Genomic DNA, 21,738 nt, shown 5'->3' on the forward strand with positions numbered 1-21,738 from the left:
ACACTGATTTAACACAGCTAGAGGATGATGAAATTAAATGGAATCAGTATACAGAGGTTTACTTCTTATGAGAGATATTAAAGGAACACTCTAACCACCATGACCACTTCAGTGATTTGAAGTGGTCATGGTGGTAGGAGTCAGAAACACTGCACATTCTCCCCCCCCCCCCCCCCCCTCAGAGGCAGCCTCTGCCTACCGTTAGTTGGAAGCCGCTGTGGCCATGCTCCCGACCTGACTTCCTTCCTCTCCAGCAAAAAAAAAATTGTCGGGGGCAGTGGGCCGCATTGCCTGGGGTACTGGGCCGCATGTGGCCCCTGGGCCGCAGGTTGGACATGCCTGGACTAATGCACCACAGCCACAAGCCAAGTGTTTGGCTCCCAGCTGTGGCATACCTCCCAACTTTTTTAAATGGGAACAAGGGACAACTATAAGCAAAAGTATGTAGGCATAGGACACACCTCCTGCCACATCCCCTCGAAGGAGAATTATACAAAAAAAAAAAAAAGAATTAGTTAAATCCCCAAGTGTATTTTTACCACTACTATTGCTTTATACTGGATTTTGACATTTACAAGTGCAGCAATTTAGGAATTTGATGAAAGGTTTAGAAGAGGGAAATACTTTTTGGAAGATAAATAGTGCATTTTATATAATGAGGGTCAAATGAGGAAGAAAGAGGGACTTTGTTCCAAATCAGGGACAGTCCCTCGAAATAGGGGACAGTTGGAAGCTATGGTTGTGGTGCGGCCTCATTGACAGGTTTGACAGGCGATGCCCACAACACAAAGCATTGAAGCTGCGGCATGTGACCAGTTCCTCCGGCTGTATGGTTGGCATTAGGTTGGCAGTCAGGGGGAGAGGTAAAACTGCGTAAAACCGCAGCTCAATTTTGTTTTTTTTACTGCCTGTGGTAAGGACCGGTAAGATGCAATATATTACATTTGTGTTCATGGTCTTAGGTACACTTTAAAAATTATATATACCAGTGATCGACCGATAGAGTTTTTTTAATGCCGATACCGATATTTTGGTCATTGGATATCGGTATCGGCTGATATCTGCCGATATTTTCGTACATTAAATTTTTTTTTTTTATGTACTCCTCTAAAAGACACAAACCCCTCCTCGGCACTGAAAAGCATTAAAAAACGCCAAGTTTGGCTGTTTTGAATCCTGTCCGTTTTTTAATTCGGCGCCGAGTACCCGGAAGTGATGTCATGACATCACTTCCGGGTTTTTTACATGGAGACCTGGTGTTCCGTGAAAAAACCCTACCAGTGAAAATTCCCTACCCTCGTCACTTCCTGTGCACATACGTCATTGAACAGCTGAGCAGCTTACCACTGCGCATGCTCACAGCTCCGGAGGGTAGGGAATTTTCATGGGGTAGTGTTTTTTAACGTTACACCCAGTGGTGGGATTCAGCCGGTTCGCACCAGTTCCATAGAACCGGTTACTAACTTTCTGCAAGTTCGCAGAACCGGCTGAATCCCTCTGCACGTCTAAGGACGCGCAGTACAATTGAATGTCCCGCGCTCGGACCGCGCACCCGCAGAGCGGAGCAGTGCGCCCCGACCCGCCCATTCTGTGACAATAGCGAATGAGAATTCGCTATTGTCACACGGATCCTCCTCCTGGCCAATCAGGGATCGGGTCCTCCCGCTTCCTGATTGGCCGAAAGGCGAACACCGTGCCATTGGACGAGGAGGAGGCGCCGCAGGAGGACTGAGGACTCGGAGAGCCAGGGACTGAAGAGAAGCTGCGAGACCGTCCGTGAGGTAAGTGCATGGGTCTCGCGGGGGGATCGCTGGCACTCTGTAATTGGGGGCAATGCTGTGGCTGGCACTCTGCAATTGGGGGCAATGCTGTGGCTGGCACTCTGCAATTGGGGGCAATGCTGTGGCTGGCACTCTGCAATCATTGGGGGGCAATGCTGTGGCTGGCACTCTGCAATCATTAGGGGCAATGCTGTGGCTGGCACTCTGCAATCATTGGGGGCAATGCTGTGGCTGGCACTCTGCAATCATTAGGGGCAATGCTGTGGCTGGCACTCTGCAATCATTAGGGGCAATGCTGTGGCTGGCACTCTGCAATGATTGGGGGCAATGCTGTGGCTGGCACTCTGCAATGATTGGGGGCAATGCTGTGGCTGGCACTCTGCAATGGTTGGGGGCAATGCTGTGGCTGGCACTCTGCAATGATTGGGGGCAATGCTGTGGCTGGCACTCTGCAATGATTGGGGGCAATGCTGTGGCTGGCACTCTGCAATGATTGGGGGCAATTCTGTGGCTGGCACTCTGCAATAATTGGGGGCAATGCTGTGGCTGGCACTCTGCAATCATTGGGGGCAATGCTGTGGCTGGCACTCTGCAATCATTAGGGGCAATGCTGTGGCTGGCACTCTGCAATGATTGGGGGCAATGCTGTGGCTGGCACTCTGCAATCATTGGGGGCAATGCTGTGGCTGGCACTCTGCAATCATTGGGGGCAATGCTGTGGCTGGCACTCTGCAATCATTAGGGGCAATGCTGTGGCTGGCACTCTGCAATCATTAGGGGCAATGCTGTGGCTGGCACTCTGCAATCATTGGGGGCAATGCTGTGGCTGGCACTCTGCAATCATTAGTGGCAATGCTGTGGCTGGCACTCTGCAATCATTGGGGGCAATGCTGTGGCTGGCACTCTGCAATCATTGGGGGCAATGCTGTAGCTGGCACTCTGCAATCATTGAGGGCAATGCTGTGGCTTGCACACTGCAATTATTGGGGGCAATGCTGTGGCTGGCACACTGCAATCATTGGGCATTGGGGGCAATGCTGTGGCTGACACTCTGCAATCATTGGTGGCAATGCTGTGGCTTGCACTCTGCAATCATTGGGGGCAATGCTGTGACTGGCACTCTGCAATCATTGGGGGCAATGCTGTGGCTGGCACTCTGCAATCATTAGGGGCAATGCTGTGGCTGGCACTCTGCAATCATTGGGGTCAATGCTGTGGCTGGCACTCTGCAATGATTGGGGGCAATGCTGTGGCTGGCACTCTGCAATGATTGGGGGAAATGCTGTGGCTGGCACTCTGCAATGATTGGGGGCAATGCTGTGGCACTCTGCAATGATTGGGGGCAATGCTGTGGTCACTGTGCATTGAAAGGGGGCACGCTGGTCTCTCTGCATTGAAAGGGGGGCACGCTGGTCACTGTGCATTGAAAGGGGGCACGCAGCGCTGGTCACTGTGCATTGAAAGGGGGCACGCTGGTCTCTCTGCATTGAAGGGGGGGGGGCATGCTGGTCACTGTGCATTGAAAGGGGGCACGCTGGTCTCTCTGCATTGAAAGGGGGGCACACTGGTCACTGTGCATTGAAAGGGGGCACGCTGGTCACTGTGCATTGAAAGGGGGGCACGCTGGTCACTGTGCATTGAAAGGGGGGCACGCTGGTCACTGTGCATTGAAAGGGGGGCATGCTGGTCACTGTGCATTGAAAGGGGGGCACGCTGGTCACTGTGCATTGAAAGGGGGGCACACTGGTCACTGTGCATTGAAAGGGGGGCACACTGGTCACTGTGCATTTAAAGGGGGCACGCTGGTCACTGTGCATTTAAAGGGGCCACGCTGGTCACTGTGCATTGAAAGGGGGCACGCTGGTCACTGTGCATTGAAAGGGGCCACGCTGGTCACTGTGCATTGAAAGGGGCCACGCTGGTCACTGTGCATTGAAAGGGGGCAGTGGCACGCTGGTCATTCTGCTGGGAAAGTCGGAACTGGTTACTAAAATTTTTGAATCCCACCACTGGTTACACCGCATCAGCTGCAACATTAAATCATCTCCGCTCCTACCCCTCTGACTTCCCTGATCTCGGCTCCAAAATATAAAAGCGGCGACGGATCTATGAAAATATAACTCACGGAGCCGAGATCTCCGTGATTTATATTTTCATAGACCCGCCGTCGCTTTTACATTTTGGGGCCGAGATCAGGGAAGTCAGAGGGGTTGGAGCCGAGATGATTTATTGTTGCAGCAGAGATGATTTAATGTACGCGCGGCAACAGCTGATGCTGTGTAACGTTACAAAACACTACCCCGTGAAAATTCCCTACCCTCCGGAGCTGTTAGCATGCGCAGTGTTCAATGACGTAGGTGCACCGGAAGTGACGAGGGTAGGGAAGTTTCACGAGGTAGGGTTTTTTAACGTTACACCGGGTCTTCAATTCGGCGGTGGCGGCAAGTAGGATGTAGGAGGGAGACCCGGGGGAGCTGCGGAAGGCGGCGGGAGGGGGGGGCGTCCCCTCCCGCTCCTTGTAATGACAGCTGAGTGGCTTCTCTGCCGCATCGGTTGTCATTTCAAGTCAGCCGACCGTCAGCTATGGACACCGGTACCGGAGTGATGCCTCTAGCTGCAGGCATCACCCCGGTACAGCACTTTCCCTAAATATCCGCAATATTGGCAAATCCAAATGCCGATACAGATATATTGGGGAAAGTGCATATCGGCACCCGATATATTGGTGTTGCCGATAATCGGTCGATCTCTACTATGTACATTATGATTGAGAGGCTTAGAAAATGTTACTAATATTCTACATGTGTAAGTTTTTAAAACCTGACAAATGAATATTATATAAAAGAACATTCACATTGTTGTGTTGTGTTTATTGGGCTTTTTATACAGAGTGCTCAGTCTGCTGTGGCTGCAGATGCTGCATGACCCTGAATGGCACTGCTGTGATCAGCCTTGTCTGCTCAGACACAGAGCATGATGGGAACAGATAGAGGCTTCTGACTCCTCTCCAGCATGAAAGTGGTTAATGGACTGGAGGTGTGACCAGCATGCTGTGCTCTCATTGGGCAGCAGACAGGAAGCTGAATGTTGTATAACTCTTTGTTGGTGATGTAACAACTTTGTGTTCAGCTTTGCCAGCTCTGAGTATCTGAATCTCCATCATTGCAGGTAATACTACTCCCATCATTCTGCTCAGGGATCAGACTCCTCTACAGCCCTGTCTGTGTTCATTTCTTAATGCTGCTCTCTGTGTTTTGTTAAACCCTAATCTTCATCCTCCAGCATGCTTCTCTTTACAGTTTACAGTTGTGCAATGCAGGAACAAACACAAAAAAATGCCATACCTTTTGCAGGCGCATGGTGGTTACACCTTGCTAACAATTCGATCTATCCGAAATGATCTATGAAGAAAAGATCATTTAAGCGATCTGTATTATGATCGGTTGTTTGACACTTAGGCTCCGTTCACACCGTGGCATTCCGGATCGTGGGTGGAATCGCCACAACTCTGATCGCAATCCTGAACCACTTCAAAATGCAATTTGTGATCCCCGTTACTTTCAATGGCACCCCAAACGCAGCGCGCTTTTGCCACGATTGTCGTCCAATGAATCGCAGTAGACTCACGCATACAGAATCGCAGAATGCCTGTCGCCAAAAAGAAATAATATAGATAATAATTAGATCGATCATAAACAATTGATAAGAATTGTCCACAGCCCATCAGTTTGCCAGGGTTAAAGTGGATCAAACGCTTACTAAATTGAGTAAATAGTGGGCTAGACGTTTACGATAAATACATTTAGATTGTTTTTTTTGCATAGAATGATCAATTGAGTGATCAATACTTGCGGGGTCACCTTTATATTGCTAATGCTGGTCATACACAGCTAGAAAATAGTTTGAAAAAGCATTTGATACGCTCAATCGTTCAACTTTCGCAATGTTAGTGGGCCGAATTCAAAGTTCGCACTGCAATCTGCAAACCGATCTGGGGGTGTCATTAACTTTGTATTGACTTCCACAGCGGTTTGCAGAGGGCAGTGTGAACTGCCTGTGGGGGAGATGCGGTGTGGAAACCTGCACTGGAATCTCGCTGGTTCCCTCATCGCAGTAGTGTGAACCCAGGCCTAACGTGTGAACCTGTTTTTTCAATACTTTTTTGAATCTTTTTAAATCTGCAGCTTTCAATAACAATAATAATCAATAACAATCCCTGGTGATCCTGCCATGAAGGTCTTTGCTCCAGCACTTCCTGTTATATTGTAACAAAAATCTCTCACTGTCTCCCAGTTCTGCAACTGGGCTGTCATCTGAGCCTCTGATGGAGACTACATGTGGCCTTTTCAACACCCTGTGTTCACCATCAGGAAAAGGGCAGCGAAATGCCATGCAGCCATTGCTGGAGTGCATGTAGACAAGACGCGGTTGCAAAGAGGCAGCAGGAGATCAGCAGACAGGGATGTGACAAAACCGTACCACTCGCTGAATGCAACACAGGGATTGTTTTTGCTGCAGACATGAAGTAAGGGCCTGGAGGCTGAAAATTTTTCTTTATGCCCCATACACACGTGCAGATTATCTGCAGACTTTTGTCTGCAGACTTACCTTTTCTATGTAGTGCAAGGGCCTGCCGGATTGCATACAAATTGAAAGTGTTTAGGTTTGACCTCATATTATATGGTTTTGGTAAGTCTGCAGACAATCTGCACGTGTGTATGGGGCATTAGGCTCCTTTCACACATTCCGTTTTTCTCAGCGGGGGATCGAGCCGCCGATCCCCCGCTGAGCAGCAGGAGGACAGCTGTGTCTCCACGCTGTGTGCAGAGACACAGCTGTCAGTTCCCCATGCATCTCCATGGGGGAAATCGGATGGGAATGGACCGTCTGTCCGTTCTCATCCGATCCGATCCGATCCGCTGGATGGATGGAAAATAGAGTTTCCATCCGTCCAGATTTGACGGATCGGATGTCAGCGGACATGTCTCCGCTGCCATCCGATGCCCCATAGGGATGCATGGGGGGACCGTTCAGATCCGCCAAAAAAATGGGACAGGCGGATCTGAACGGTCCGCCTGTGTGAAAGAGGCCTTAGGTGGGCAGTTAGGGTGGGGGCAGAAAAAACGCTACTTAGCTGCCTGATTTTATTGCCCCTGCCTGCCCGTGTGACTGAGCCCTAACAGGTACAATTTTAAGACGAGTTTTCAGGGTCTACCCCCATCTTCTTAGTCTAAGCAGTATTATCTGTATTTCTTTTACCAAGAAGAAGGTGATACGTCCTGAAAGCTTGCCTTAAAAAAATGAACTATTAGTGCAAAAAAAAAAAAAAAGTATCATTCACAGCACTCAATTGAAAAGGTTGCAGGAGAGTGCAGATGAGCCAGGAGATTAGCTATCTTATGGTGCAAAGTGATTGTACATTTGTAATAAGAGTCTTTGGTTTTTATTTCATTATGCAAACCTTGAGATTGGGTTCACACTAATGTGATTGCAGACACTGCAAGTGATTCGCACTGTCTTCCTGTGCACATCACATGCAATGTCTGTGTGATTAAAATTCCGCAATACAGTTCGTATGGCTGAAATCGCATCGCATTCTCACCAAAGTAGTGCAGGACCCTTTTTTTGGTCCCCACTGGAAATGGATCACATGTGATCCGATTCCATCTGATTCTACAGTTCCCACTGCATTCTGTGAAACTGATTTGGAGGTGTCATTACCTTTCTATTGAAACCTGCCGCGGTTTGCAGAGCGCAGTATGAACGGCCTGCGATTCAGATGTGATGTGGGAACCCGCACAGGAATTGTTGTAGTTCCCGTATCACACCAGTGTGAACCCAAAGTGTAGTACAGCATTGCAGGCATTCCCTCTTTGATAAACGGTGATATCTGATTGCTGATGGTCACTAGGGCCATTGTTCTTTGCATAGCCTTGTGAATAAAGTCTGTAGGTGTCTTTATATTGCTGTAACTTGTAACCTTCTAACTGCAGCTCAGAGGCCAGGCACCATGACCCACCGCTCAATCCACTGGTTCAGAAAGGGACTTCGCCTTCATGACAACCCCGCCCTGCTCGCTGCCATGAAGGACTGTGCCGAACTGCACCCCATTTTCATCTTGGATCCCTGGTTCCCCAGGAATATGAGAGTTAGTATCAACCGCTGGAGGTTTCTCATCGAGACATTGAAGGATTTGGATGAAAACCTTAAAAAGATCAATTCCAGGTATGAGAGATCAGAGCAGATCAGACTCTACATGGGGAATGCATGGACCCTCCTAAGTAAGTATACACTGTGTAGTCCCTAGGAGATGAAGTGCGACATGTACAGCAGTAAAGCTGAATACATGAATCAAAATCCGGCTGGTTCAGCAGAGATTAGTGGTGCACTGAAATTAAAATCCCGGTGAAAAATTTGAATGCATTGTGCAAAAACCAAAAAACTGACAGTTTTTTTTTTAATTGAAATAATGTGGCTGGCGTTTTTGCATTGAAGTCAATGGGATGCAATTTTGCATTGATGTCAATAGGGCTCCATTTTTGCATTGAAGCCACTGGGGGGGCGATTTTTGCATTGAAGCCACTTGGAGCGATTTTTGCATTGAAGCCACTGGGGGGTTTCATTGAAGTCACTGGAGGGTGGGCAATTTTTGCATTGAAGTCACTGGGACGTAGCATGTCATTATCACCTTTTTTTTTTTTTTTTTTTTCTATTGGCAAAATGCTGGTAACCCTATTTTTGGTTGATATATCAGTGCATCTCTAGCAGGGACCAATTCAATTGCAATCCATGTATGGCCACGGTGGTTGAACAGAAGTCAGTCTACTGATCCTGTCAGATTTCAGTCACTCAATCAAAGCTGCAGGCTATAGCTGATCTGTGTATTCTGACTGTGAGGAAGTCTCCCGACTGTCAGAATACAAGGACACAGCACGGAGGGTTCCTCCATTCACCTCCAATGTGCAATGTGTAGATGGGGGAATCAAGTCAGTTTTTTTGTCAACCTGCTGATTGAACTGACTAATGTATGGACAGCTTAGGGTTTAGCCATGCAGCGTGCAGAGCCTGTGTAATTTCCCTTCCAGGACCCACAGCCGCTGTGTGCAGAAGCCCTTTGAGATAAATTAGAAGATGCAGCTGTATGCAGTTGTATGCCAGAGATTGCGTAAAGCAAATGCACGAACCTATGCTCTGAAAGCATATAATGTCTGTGCTGGTGCATTATGGAACCGGTGGTGCACAACTGCATACAGCTGCATTTTCTAATCCATCTCAATGGGGGCTGTACGCACCAATTCCGGGAGAGTCATTGCACAGGCTCTGCATGTTGTACAGCGATGTGCATGAAGCCTAAATCCAGACAGCGAGTCCAACTAATGAAGCATTGGCTTTTATAAGCATGTGTTAACCCCCAACTCCAATGTTTTTTTTTTTTTACGTGTGCACCAAGTTTTTTTCTTTTTTTTTTTTTTTTTTTTTTTTTTTTACACTATAATTTTTATTGATTAATAATCAATACATACATAAAGAAGAAAAAAAACCAACAAAACTCGCAATGCTCAAATAATTCATAAAAAAAAAAAAAAAAACACAAACGACAAAAAAAAAAAAAAATATGACACCCCTAAACTGCCAGGTATATTCCATCCCCTTGTAAGCTCTTATATGCATCTAACGACCTAAAGTGTATCCATGGTGCCCATAGCTTTTTAAACCCTCTTGTATTCTCCCTAGCTACCGCAACTAATTCCTCTAAGTCATAAATGCACCAAGTTTTTCAAGCAATATTTACATACTGCACGCTGCTGTCCTTTGCATCATCCTCCAGTCCTGCTGACCACTGTTCTTCAGGGTTATATGACATCTAGTGTTACTTCCTCTGAGTTTAAGAGCCTTGGACTGCCCCCTTGGGGTATTTCATTGTGTCAGCTTGGAACCGCAGTGCTGCTGCTGAACAGACAATCTTTATGCACTCTGGGCACCAGTACAGCCCAGCCACCACTAGAGGAGAAAGAGGACCTACTAAACACTTGGCCAGAGAAAAATATGTATACAAAAAACTGTTTAAAAAAATAAATGTGGTGAATTCCCCATCATTCCTGTACCAGAGACATAGGTCAACAGAACAATTAGAGAGGGGTAATTCTCCCAAACAGGATCATAGACGGCAAAAAAAATTTGACAGGGGGTCTAATACAAGGGGCTTTACATACACCAGCCAAATTTTAAGTAGGAAGTTGTAATTTTCCCAGTAGGGGTGGGAGGCTGTTCCCTCACTTCCTGTCCCTGTGATACCTGTACAAGAAATAGGGGAGTGGTTGTCAACAAGATCCTAACCCCTAACCCATTCGAACTCTAATCCTAACCCTCTAATCCTAAACTTGAGGTGAAGGTTAGCTCCCATGCACAGAAGATATAACCCTTCCCCACTCTTCTAAAAATGTTGTTGTTTTCTCCCCATTGGAAGAGATCAGATTTTTCCTCACTTCCTGTCTTCACTGAAAGTGAAGGGAAATTTGCCCAACAGGGACACAGACAACCATAAAAAAATTGTCTGAAGCTCCAACCTTTCTCTGCTCTTTCCAAAACGAAATAAAACGTTTTTGGGTGAAGTTTGGATTTACTATGTGGGTGAAGGCTCTCCCTTCAAGCAGAATTAAGTGGTTAGTTCTCAGTCTGAATTCCTTTTTATTTGATCAATGCTCTTTGTGGTCACTTCTCTTCCTGCATTTATCTGATTCTCTTACATTTCAGGCTTTTCGTAGTAAGAGGGAAACCTGCTGAGGTCTTCCCCATGCTTTTCAAAAAGTGGAAAGTGACCAGGCTGACTTTTGAGGTGGACACCGAACCATACTCCAAGCAGCGGGATGCAGAGGTGGAGAGGCTGGCGGCTGAACACAACGTGGAGGTCATACAGAGGGTCTCAAACACCCTTTATGATGTAGAAAGGTGAGTGACTGAACTACAGAGCAGAGTGGATGAGGGCGCCTACTAGTGTTGTGTGTGTTTGTGGTTGCTGCAGGATAACATTGACATTGTGACATTTATTATATATATATATATATATATATATATATAGTACAATGGTAACCATTTATTATATAGACCCAAACATTTGGTGCTAAACAATACCAGTTTAGCTTTCTGTCCTAATGCTATCTTTTTTTTTTTTTTTTCAAATTCAACTTTATTGAACAAAAAAGGAAAACGCATAGTACAAAGTGCATATAAACATAGGTAGAGCACATCAAGGGTAAACGTGATAAAGTGCAGTAACATAGTACAAATGTCAAAGAATTTAGATATTCATAATACACCTGTATGTATAACGTAGCAGTTAAAGAGCCTAGGTACAAGGCATCACGGAAGTATGGTAGCGGATATCCGCAGAAGAAACAAAGAAGCGTGAGCACTGGAAACTAAAACAAATGAGTTCATACGCTTTAAGGCCCCGTTCACACTGGGGCGACGCTACTTGCCGGGGCGACCTCACAGGTCGCGGCGCGCAGCTCGCACCGCGACCTCGGAGCGGCCAGCACGGACTTCATAACATTGAAGTCAATGCAGGTCGCTCCAGGTCGCCCCAAAGAAGCTCCGGACCCTTTTTCTAAGTCGGAGCGACTTGTGTCACTCCTATTAGAACGGGTCCACAGCTTCTCTATGGCAGGCGACCTACGGCGACCTGTCAGGCGACCAGGTCGCCTGACAGGTCGCACCAGTGTGAACGGGGTGTCTTAGTGGTATAATACTTAGTAACTGTGTATGGGGGGAAGGGGAGTAAGGCAAGGTAAGGGAAAGGGAGGTAGGAAATGAGAGTGGTCCAGAAGATGGGAGTAAACAGTGAGGGGGCATACAAAATGCTATCCTTTTTTACCCTCACCAGCACGCAATCTCACTTCAGGGCTGTTGCAAAGCAAACAAAGCCTGTGTAGGTCTTTTTCATCCAGATCATGGTATAGTGAGTAGTAATAGGTCAAATTCAACTGGACATGATCTAATAACTAAGGAAGCCACTTAGACAAGTGAGGAAATGCCTTAGTGGTATGGCATTGTAGTTGGCACTTCTGCCTCATAGCACTGGGGTTCTCAGCTCAAACCCCAGCCCAGGACACTGTCTGCATGGAGTTTGCATGTTTTCCTCCTGGATTCCCTGGTTTCCTCCCATACTTCATAGACATGCTGGTAGGATTTATTGGCTCCTTTCTAAATTGGCCCTAATATGTGTATGTATGAATGTGAGATGGGGACCCGGGACTGTGAGCTTCCTGAGGACAGGGACCTATGTAGAAGTACAGTATGTAAAGTATATTGGTTGAATGTGACAAACACTGCTATCTAAAGGCTGTTTACCTTCCTTTTGTAGCCCAACCACTTTATTCCCACTGGAAGACATAATTACTTTGGGGCTGCTTAAAAAAACAATAAAAAACTGCCTTGCTGTTGAAATGGATGTGTATCTAAACCCCATAACAAAACAGCAAATTGTGATCCTTTATTCTGTTAATTATACAATTGAAAGAGTTTTGTTATATCTATTTAAATAAAAAAAATAGTTGTTCCTACCAGAAATCTTTTACACTAGTAACTTCTTGTGCCCTCTGCCTATGCTGACTCTTGTCAATTACTACTAAGCCAGCTACAGTATTTTGAGGGCTAAAGAACAATGCCCCCCCCCCCCCCATGTTGTGTGGATAAGTTAGGGATGGGGTCCAAAGTCCTATCTCTTCAGTTTCCCTGATACAGTAGGGTTAATAAACATTGTCACCTCAGCACAGGAGCGGAGACAGAATCACCAGGTCAAAGTAAAGCATAAAAAGCCCAAAAAAAAAAAAGAAAACAAATGCAGTCACCACATCTAAGGACTGGTAAGCTGTAATATATTACATTTTTGTTTTTTGGGGTTCAGACACACTTTGTTATATTTTCACCCAACATAGTCATGCAGTTAGAACATGTGACCGCAGGACATTGTAGTAGGGTTTTAGGCCACGGATGGAAGCCAGATATCTTCCTTGGACTGAATGGTGGGGACCAATCTGACTGTTTTCAAATCGTTAACGATCTGGAAACCGCCATTATTATCAGCTGACAGTGACAGCAGAGCTCAGGCATTACTTTGACCCTTCCTTGTACTTTGTAGAGGAGAGAAGGTCCAGGCTTTGCCCATAGAGGGAGTCTCCAACATGCTGGAAAATCTCCATAAGAGAAGATGAATGACTGGCTGCGGCATACAATGCGCAAAGCTGGATGCTTGATTTTATTATGCCATTTTACATTTCTTATTAGAACTTATACAGCCACTCCATAAATGTATTGACTATTATCAGAGACCTTTTTACTAATTAAAATATTTTTACTAATCAAATTTAAACAAGAAAGTGACTGTGTCCTTCTAATAAATGCTAAAAGCTATACTTTGATTCTCTACAGTCTGTGATCTTGTAGAGGACTGCATGGTCTCTTTGCTGAGTGTACTCCATGGATTTATGCTATTTACATAAGTAAAATTTTGCAGTGTACTATATGTAATGTTTTCTGCATGTGCAGGGTTATTGCTGAGAACAACGGGAAGCCCCCGCTGACTTATGTCCGTCTGCAGACTGTGCTGGCATCCATAGGACCCCCAAAGCGGCCTTATAAAGCGCCAACAAAGGATGACATGAAAGGTAAGGACTGTGTTAATGGGTTGGTGAAAGTTTCTGCTTATTCCTTCAAAATGTATTTAACTGTATATACTGTTACTCAAGTGAAACATAAAAATGACCCATGGGTCGTGGCCTCACATCTGAGAGGCTATGCTTTTTGTCCTGGCATTAATCCTCTGCACATGTATGCCATGGCTTATGCTTATGGCCTTGTGAATGCCCTTTAACCCCTTTTGACAATAGGAAAACTGAAAGGAAAGAAACGTGGACTTTGCAGGCACTAGATACTTAAAAGTATAACATTTTATTAAATAGTTGATATAAAATCATCAAAGAAAAAATCACAAAAAAACATAACGATATAATATCCCATTCATAGAGGGAAACATACTGATACAACATGAGCAATTGTGGTAGTTACATTGCTAATAAAGTGGTGGGCAGATACAAAGCATTTAGATAACAATTGCAAATTCAATAATACTTCACATCGAGGCGATCCTATCCGAAGGTGACAGGAAGATATACTGTCTTCCCAGGAAGATCGAACGATGTGTTAGCACATAATCATAGAGTTCAGTTGAGCCATAGTGCTCGACATGTTTCGCCTTAAGCTTTCTCTGGAGCTAATGGATCAATGTTCTGTGTATGGTCAGTCGGTAATGACAATATGGGTAGAAAAATTTGTAATCAGCGGGGAGGGTGGATGAGGAGTCATCAAAAAATAATGAGGATGCACGTAAGCTGCCAAAATGTCATCGGCCAGCAGAAATGGCATATAGCACATCAGCTGGTATGCCAAAAACATAATAGACGATAAAGCAGGGTGCTCAGCATGATATATAAGGGTACTAATACCTGGAGGGGCCAATAGTACACCTCTAGAGAACACCTGATCCGTGTGTCACACCCTCCCCGGATGGGGAATAGCCACCACGATGACCTTTTGACAATGGGTCATTTAAGACTAGATGCAAGGATTGAATTTCGCTGCATTACACATCAGTTGACTTGACTATAAGGCCGGACATTAGAGCTGCGCATTTCTAGATAAAATGAGAATCATGATTTTTTTTTTGCTTAGAATAAAGATCACGATTCTCTCACGATTTGAAGAACTTTATTTTGAAGATTTACAACCCCTGAACATTAGGTTATCAAACAAGATGGCAATAAAATAAGACCTAATACTCTTTGCTTCAATCAAATTTAAAGAAATGTAATGAAAAATATTTTTTAATGTGTAAAGAAAAAAAAAAAATTACCTTAACTCCTTCCCATCCGCGCTACAGCCTATATACGGCTGCAGCGCGGACTTGAATTTTCGGGAGGCCGTTTTTAAACGGCCTCCCAGAAAGACTCTCCCCGCGCGCTCCCGCGAGCGCGCATGGGGGAGAATCTGTGTCGGCCGTATCCCTTGGACACGGCCGATCACAGATCGTGGTGAATGGCCAATCACAGCGGCCATTCACCCCGTGATCAAGCCGTCCAATGAGAGATGATCTCATATGTAAACATATGAGATCATCTCTCATCGCCGGCGCTCCTTCCTCACACAGACACTGCAGTGTGAGGAAGGAGGGGGAGCCGACAGCCGCTGGGGACACAGAGAAATGTAATCAGGGCACTGATCACCAGTGCCCTGATTACTAAAGGTAAAAAAAACACACACATTGCCCCCCATCAGTTCCCACAGTGCCCCATCAATGCCCACACTCAGTGCCCATAGTGCTGCCAGTCAGTGCCCATCAGTGCCTGCTCATCTAGGCACTGATGAGCACTGACTGGCAGCACTATGGGCACTGAGTGTGGGCACTGATGGTGCCGCCCATCAGTGCTCATCAGTGCCGCCCATCAGTGCTCATCAGTGCCACCCGTCAGTGTCCATCAGTGCCATCCGCCAGTGTCCATCAGTGCCGCCTATCAGTGCCCCATCAATGCCCACAATCAGTGCCCATAGTGCTGCCAGTCAGTGCCCATCAGTGCCTGCTCATCTAGGCACTGATGAGCACTGACTGGCAGCACTATGGGCACTGAGTGTGGGCACTGATGGTGCCGCCTATCAGTGCTCATCAGTGCCGCCCATCAGTGCTCATCAGTGCCACCCGTCAGTGTCCATCAGTGCCATCCGCCAGTGCCCATCAGTGCCGCCTATCAGTGCCGCCCGTCAGTGCCGCCTCTCAGTGCCCAGCAGTGCCACCTCTCAGTGCCCAGCAGAGCTCAGTGCCCTATCAGTGCTCATCAGTGCCGCCTATCAGTGCCGCCTATCAATGCTCATCAGTGCGGCATATTAGTGCCACCTCATCAGTGCCCATAAGTGCCACCTCATTAGTGCCCATCAGTGCAGCCTATCAGTGCCGCCTCATCAGCGCACATCAGTGAGGGAGAAAAATTTATTTTCAAAATTTTCAGAAAATAAGAAAAACTTTTTTTTTTTTTTTCAAAATTTTCTGTCTTTTTTTCTTTTTTTTGGTAAAAAATAAAAAACCCAGAGGTGATTAAATACCACCAAAAGAAATCTCTATTTGTGTGAAAAAAATGATAAAAATTTCATATGGGTAAAGTGTAGCATGACCGCGCAATTGTCATTCAAAGTGTGCGAGCGCTGAAAGCTGAAAATTGGCCTGGATGGGAAGGGTGTTTAAGTGCACAGTAGGCAAGTGGTTAAGTTAAATTAGGGTCTTTTTGCCCACTACTGCAACTTTTTTGTTTACACTTCAGCTGTCAGCAATGGTACAAAGCATTGAAAAGTTATTTTTCAAAGGAAATCCATTTTTTTTTTTTTTTTTGTGGTTTTTATTTCAATGTGAAACGTGTAAATATATGTTAAAAGTGTAAAAATATTAATGAACAAAGCAAACAAAACAAAACATTTTAATTATTATTAGTTTATGAAATAGAAGTAAATAAAAAAAAAAAAATCAGCAGGAAAAAATAATTAAATGGAGAAGGAGAATAAGAAGTTAATAGGGCTGATTAGAGTAAATAAAGGGGTTAAACAGAGGAACAATTTAACCAATGCAATACAGGGCACTTTCACCCCCCTTTCTGCCCAAACCAATTTACAGCTTTTAGTGCTCTTACACTTTGAATGACAATTACTCAGTCATGCAACACTGTACCCAAACAAATATTTTATCATTTTTTTTTCTAAACAAATAGAGCTTTCTTTTGGTGATATTTAATCACCACTCGGTTTTTTATTTTTTGCAATATAGGTGAGAAAAGAGCGAATTTATTTTATTTATTTATTTTATTTTTTTTGAAAAGCTTCCTTTATACTGCTACATATCTTTGGTAAAAATAAATCAAATTAGAGGATATTACTTAGTCTGTGTGAAGGTTATAGAGTCTACAAGCTTTGGTGCCAATCAATGAAAATTGATCACACCTGATGTACTGACGGCCTATTTAATTTCTTGAGGCCCTGAAATGTCAGGACAGTACAAATAGCTCACAAATGACCCCTTTTTGGAAAGTAGACAGTCCAAGGTATTTGTTAAGAGGCAAGGTGAGTTTTTTTGAAGTTGTAATTTTTTCCCACAATTCTTGGGAAAATTAAGAAATTATTATTATTTTTTTTATTACACAAAATTGTCATAATAACAAGTTATTTTTTACACACAGTATATGCATATTTGCAATTACACCCCAAAATACATTCTGCTACTCCAGTATGGCGATACCACATGTGTGAGGCTTTTACACAGCCTGACCACATAGAGAGGCCCAACATGCAGGGAGCAACGTCAGGCATTCTAGGAGCATAAATTACACATATAATTTCCTGACGACCTATCACATTTTTGAAGGCCCTGGAGCAACAGGACAATTGAATTAACTACAAAATGACCCAATTTTGGAAAGCAAACACCCCAACGTATATTCTATGAGACATTATGAGTCTTTTGAATATGTTATTTTTTTCCCCACAAGTTTTTGGAAAATGTGGAAAGAAAATGAAAACTATTTTTTTTTTTTTTTTTACACAAAGTTGTCAATTTATAAGATTTTTCTAATACATAGCATGGACATAGCAAATATTTTCACCCCAAAAACATTCTGCTACTCCTCCGGAGTATTGCGATACCACATGTGTGAGACTTTTACACAACATGGCCACATAGAGAGGCCCAACATCCAAGTAGCACCTCCAGGCGTTCTAGCAGCATAAATTACACCTAGAATTTCATTACAACCTATCACAATTTTGAAGACCCTGAAGCACCAGGACAATGGAAACACCCACAAAATGACTCCATTTTGGAAAGCAAACACCCTAACGTATATTCTATGATGAATGGGCTGCAGATAGGTACTCGGGTACTCTAAATGACTGCAGATAGGTACTGGGGAACTCTGATGGACTGACGCACTTCTTTCTGTCGTCATTTAGATTGTTGCACTCTGTGGAAGCCATCCTACGATGAGAAATATGGTGTTCCCACCCTAGAAGAGCTAGGACAAGACCCCTCACAGCTCGGACCTCATTTGTATCCTGGCGGAGAGACCGAGGCACTGCAGAGGCTGGACCTCAACATGAAGAGAACGGTCAGGACCTTCGAAAATTTATTCCAATCAAATAATATTTTGTGTTGGATAATTATAGCCAATGTTCCTCTACATTCCATTTTGTATATTTAGAAATTTTTTTCAGATCAATGCACAAGAAAGCAATAACCTGTGCACTATACTAGTATAAAGGAACACTCCAGAAAATAAATTTAATACATAAGGATCAACTTACAAACCTTTACACAAGGATAAGGATCTTTTATTTTAACCCAAGTGAATTTAACTTTCAAATTATTATCCCAATTTGTTAGCTCTGTGAACAACTGTCCCAAGATTTCTATTTCTCTTACGTCCTCTGACAGTCGCCACCCACTCATACAATCTGCACGTCTGGGTATTGGCCTTCTCCACAGGAGTAAGTTAGGCAGAAGATTTTGTTAGAATATTCACAAAAACTTTGTATAGACACACCTACAGGGGGCTGTCCCTATGGTCAATACCCCCAGCTAGCTGCATTCCCAATTCAGTTTGCTGCTGCCTAGCTTAGGAGTAGGCTGGCTTTTCCCTGGCTGGGGCTGCTGTCTCAGCCTTCTTTCTTTTTATTTTTTCTCTCTAGAAAAGTGTTTTTTCTTTAAAAGATAGCTTTTTTATTTGTTCCTGCGCTTGGTCGGACTTCGGAAGACTACAGCGTTTTGTGGAGCTGGGAATCACTCTGGTTATTCTAGAGCCTTACGGAATCCCAGCCTGCCATCGAGCGTTAGCAGGTTATTGGTACGCCCAGGCCTTGCAAACGACTATGTCCCTGACTTCGGGGTCGAGCCTGCGAGTTGCTATCTTCGCCAGGATGTCTCAACTGCGGTACGCCCGCGTGTTGCTAGCGTCCCCTTCGACTGACGGCACCACCACTCAGAGTGAGAGGCTTCCTGTCACAGAGCGGTACTCAAGTTTTCGCTGGACCGGTGAGTACCATGCTACCCCTCTGTCTCTGGCATTGTCTTTTGGGGTGTGTATGTGGGCCCTCTGTTTTATGGGGATGGCAGTTTGGTATGGGTTCTGTAATGTCCCCCTCATGTCTGTAGGTGCGGGCCCTTCCCGGTCACTGCGGGGATCTCTTCCCGGTCCCTGGGGGGTTGCGGGGGTCTCCTATGTCCCTGAGGTGCTTGTGCAACTATTTGGGGAACAGTACATGATGTGTGGGGGCCGCAATCGGCGCAAAACCGCGCAGCCGCCATTTTAGGTGTGGGAAGGCTGTTTGGCCTCATTGCGAGGGCAGCAGCCATTTGCTACTATGCTGTTGGCGCCAATCGGGCGCCATCTTTAGTGTGTGCAAAATGTCCATATGTGGACAGCAGCCATTTTCCCAGAGCTTTTCCCATAGACTTGTATTGGCAACCATTTTCTTGTGGCACAGGGCTGTGTCTGCCTCTAGAGGCGTGAGGTCACTTCCTCTTTCTTCACATTCAGATCGATTCAGCAGTGTGGCAAGTATAGCACTCTGTGGGGGGCTTTTATTGTGTTTCCTGGCCTGCATTTCTCCTAGCATTCATTTTTTGCAGTTTCCTGTAGCACAGGACTTGTTCCCTATTTGCGGTGGGGACCGCGGGATTCGCCGATTTTAAAGGGCCAACGTGATTTAAATTGAGATTGCTATTATGGAGTCCCAGGATAGCAAATTTCCCCCCAGATCTGGCAGAGGGTTCAGGTACTCCTGAATCCTCTGCTATAGTCTCCCTTACTGATGCACTTGCGACTTTAGCGTCAAAAGTGGATTTGTTGATATCTGACCGGGTTTCTAGGAAAAGGCCTGTGCCCTCTCAGTCTTCCGATTCAGAGCCAGATTTGGTTGCCACGGACAGGATACCCCCTGAGGGGTCTCAGTCCTCTCAGTCACATGTGGAGGAGGAGGATTCCTCCAGATCAGCACAGGACCGCGCTGCGGTGTCCGCGCTTATTAGCTCTGTGAAAGACACTTTAAATTTGGATGATGAGCCCCACCTGTCGGGTAAGCGGTCTTCCTTTCTCCTTGTCCTGCAGAGTTTCACGATACTGTGAATGAACAATGGCGTCATTTTAAAACGTAATTTTGTGGTGCCGAAGAGATTTCAGTACCGTTATCCCTTTGCGGATCCGGTGGATTCTCGCTGGACTGCGGCTCCTAAGGTGGACCACACTGTGTCCAGGTTAAATAAGGCCACCTTAATGCCCGCGGAGGATTCTCCAGTGTTTAAAGACCCGGCGGATAGGCGGGTGGAAACTCTTTCCCGCCACATCTATCTGGTAGCGGGTTCCTTGCTGAAACCCGTGTTTGCTTCGGTAATGGTCTCTCAGGCCGTTGTTGAGTGGGCCAAGGCGCTTAAGCGCACTCTGATTGCTGACTCCGCCTCTCCGGCTGCTCTGGAGATGGTGGATCAAATGGGTCAGGCTGTTTTATACCTGTGTGACGCGGCCTTACATGAGGCCCCTTTAGTCACACAGCTTTCAGCAGTCGCAGTTGCGATTCGTCGCATCGTTTGGTTAAAAAAGCTGGTCGGCCGACCAATCTTCCAAGAAGACAGTGTCTGACATCCCTTATGCGGGGAGTTGTCTTTTTGGGAACTCTCTGGATGAACTGGTCAAGGGGATCACTGGGGGCAAGAGCACTCTGTTGCCCCAGGTGTCCAGGGGAAAATCATTCCGCGGCAAGTGGGGTCCCTCCTTTAAACCTAACCAGGGGTCCTTTCGAGCCTTCAAGGCACAAGACAAAGGTAAGTCCTTCAAGGCCTCTAGAGGCCAGAAGAAGCCTTGGGCGGGCAAGTCAAAAGCCGCCCACACTGGCACAGTGGCTCAGTCCGCTTCGACCTGAAGGGGCGCACTTACCCGGTTCAGGGGTGGGGGGACGTCTGCGCTATTTTCCCGAACCTTGGCTGGCCAAGATTCAGGACAGGTGGGTTCAAGAACTCATTCGGTCAGGGTACAAGATCGAGTTTCGATCACGCCCAGCAGACAGATTCTTTCCCTCAAATCTTCATTTAACCCCCCAACATTTCTGAGATCTCCATCGGGCGGCTCAGGATCCCCTCGCCCAAGGGGTAGTTGTCCTGGTTCCACAGCGGGACAGGTTCACAGTGCCCAGAAAGGAGAGCAAGGTTCCGTCCGATTCTGGACTTGAAGTTTCTAAACCGCTTTGTGCGGGTTCAGAAGTTCCGAATGGAGTCCCTCCGGTCGGTGGTGGCATCCCTGAGTTCAGGGGATTTCCTGGCTTCTATCGACCTCAAGGATGCCTATCTACACATCCCTATTTACGAGGAGGAGCACTATCAGTTCGTGGCTTTGCCTTTCGGCCTCGCTTCGGCTCCAAGGGTTTTTACCAAGGTTTGGCTCCTTTTCTAGCCTTGTTGCGGGTACAGGGGATTGCCATCCTTGGTTACCTGGACGATCTCCTATTAGGTCGAGCTCCAGTGCCACTCTGTTGCGCGATCTGTCGATCGCGGTTCAGACGCTCCAGGAGTTCGGGTGGACCATCAATTTTCAGAAGTCGACTTTGTCCCCTTCTGTTCGCCTCCCTTACCTGGGGATGATTCTTCCGGAGGACATGCTCCGGATCCTGCAGGACGAGGTCAGGTCCCTCAGGGACAATGAGTTCTCCTCGCTTTGGACCTGCATGCGGTCCCTGGGCTTGATGGTGTCGGCTTTTGAGGCGATCCCATTTGCACAGTTTCACATGAGGTCTCCAAGTGGAGATTCTGGTCCGGTGGGACAGGCATCCTCCGTCCTTGGAAAGGAGGATTGCTTTGAGCCCCTAAGTCAGATTGGATCTC

At 46.0% G+C, this 21,738-nt stretch overlaps 1 protein-coding gene across 1 annotated transcript in view; it reads left to right on the forward strand.

Annotated features, from left to right (window-relative positions):
* The first annotated feature begins 4,850 nt into the window (after positions 1-4,850).
* Positions 4,851-21,738, forward strand: part of LOC309568471 (cryptochrome-1-like) — a 50,289-nt gene continuing 33,401 nt past the window's right edge. The window contains exons 1-5 of the mRNA XM_082274145.1: positions 4,851-4,949; positions 7,775-8,006; positions 10,536-10,730; positions 13,329-13,447; positions 17,823-17,977. Coding sequence (XP_082130271.1) covers positions 7,792-8,006; positions 10,536-10,730; positions 13,329-13,447; positions 17,823-17,977 — 684 coding nt within the window. The 5' untranslated portion in view covers positions 4,851-4,949; positions 7,775-7,791. The remainder of the gene's footprint in view (positions 4,950-7,774; positions 8,007-10,535; positions 10,731-13,328; positions 13,448-17,822; positions 17,978-21,738) is intronic.

The sequence above is a fragment of the Pelophylax lessonae genome (assembly GCF_965119305.1).
Source record: "Pelophylax lessonae genome assembly, chromosome: 12".
Classification (NCBI taxonomy): Eukaryota; Metazoa; Chordata; class Amphibia; order Anura; family Ranidae; genus Pelophylax; species Pelophylax lessonae.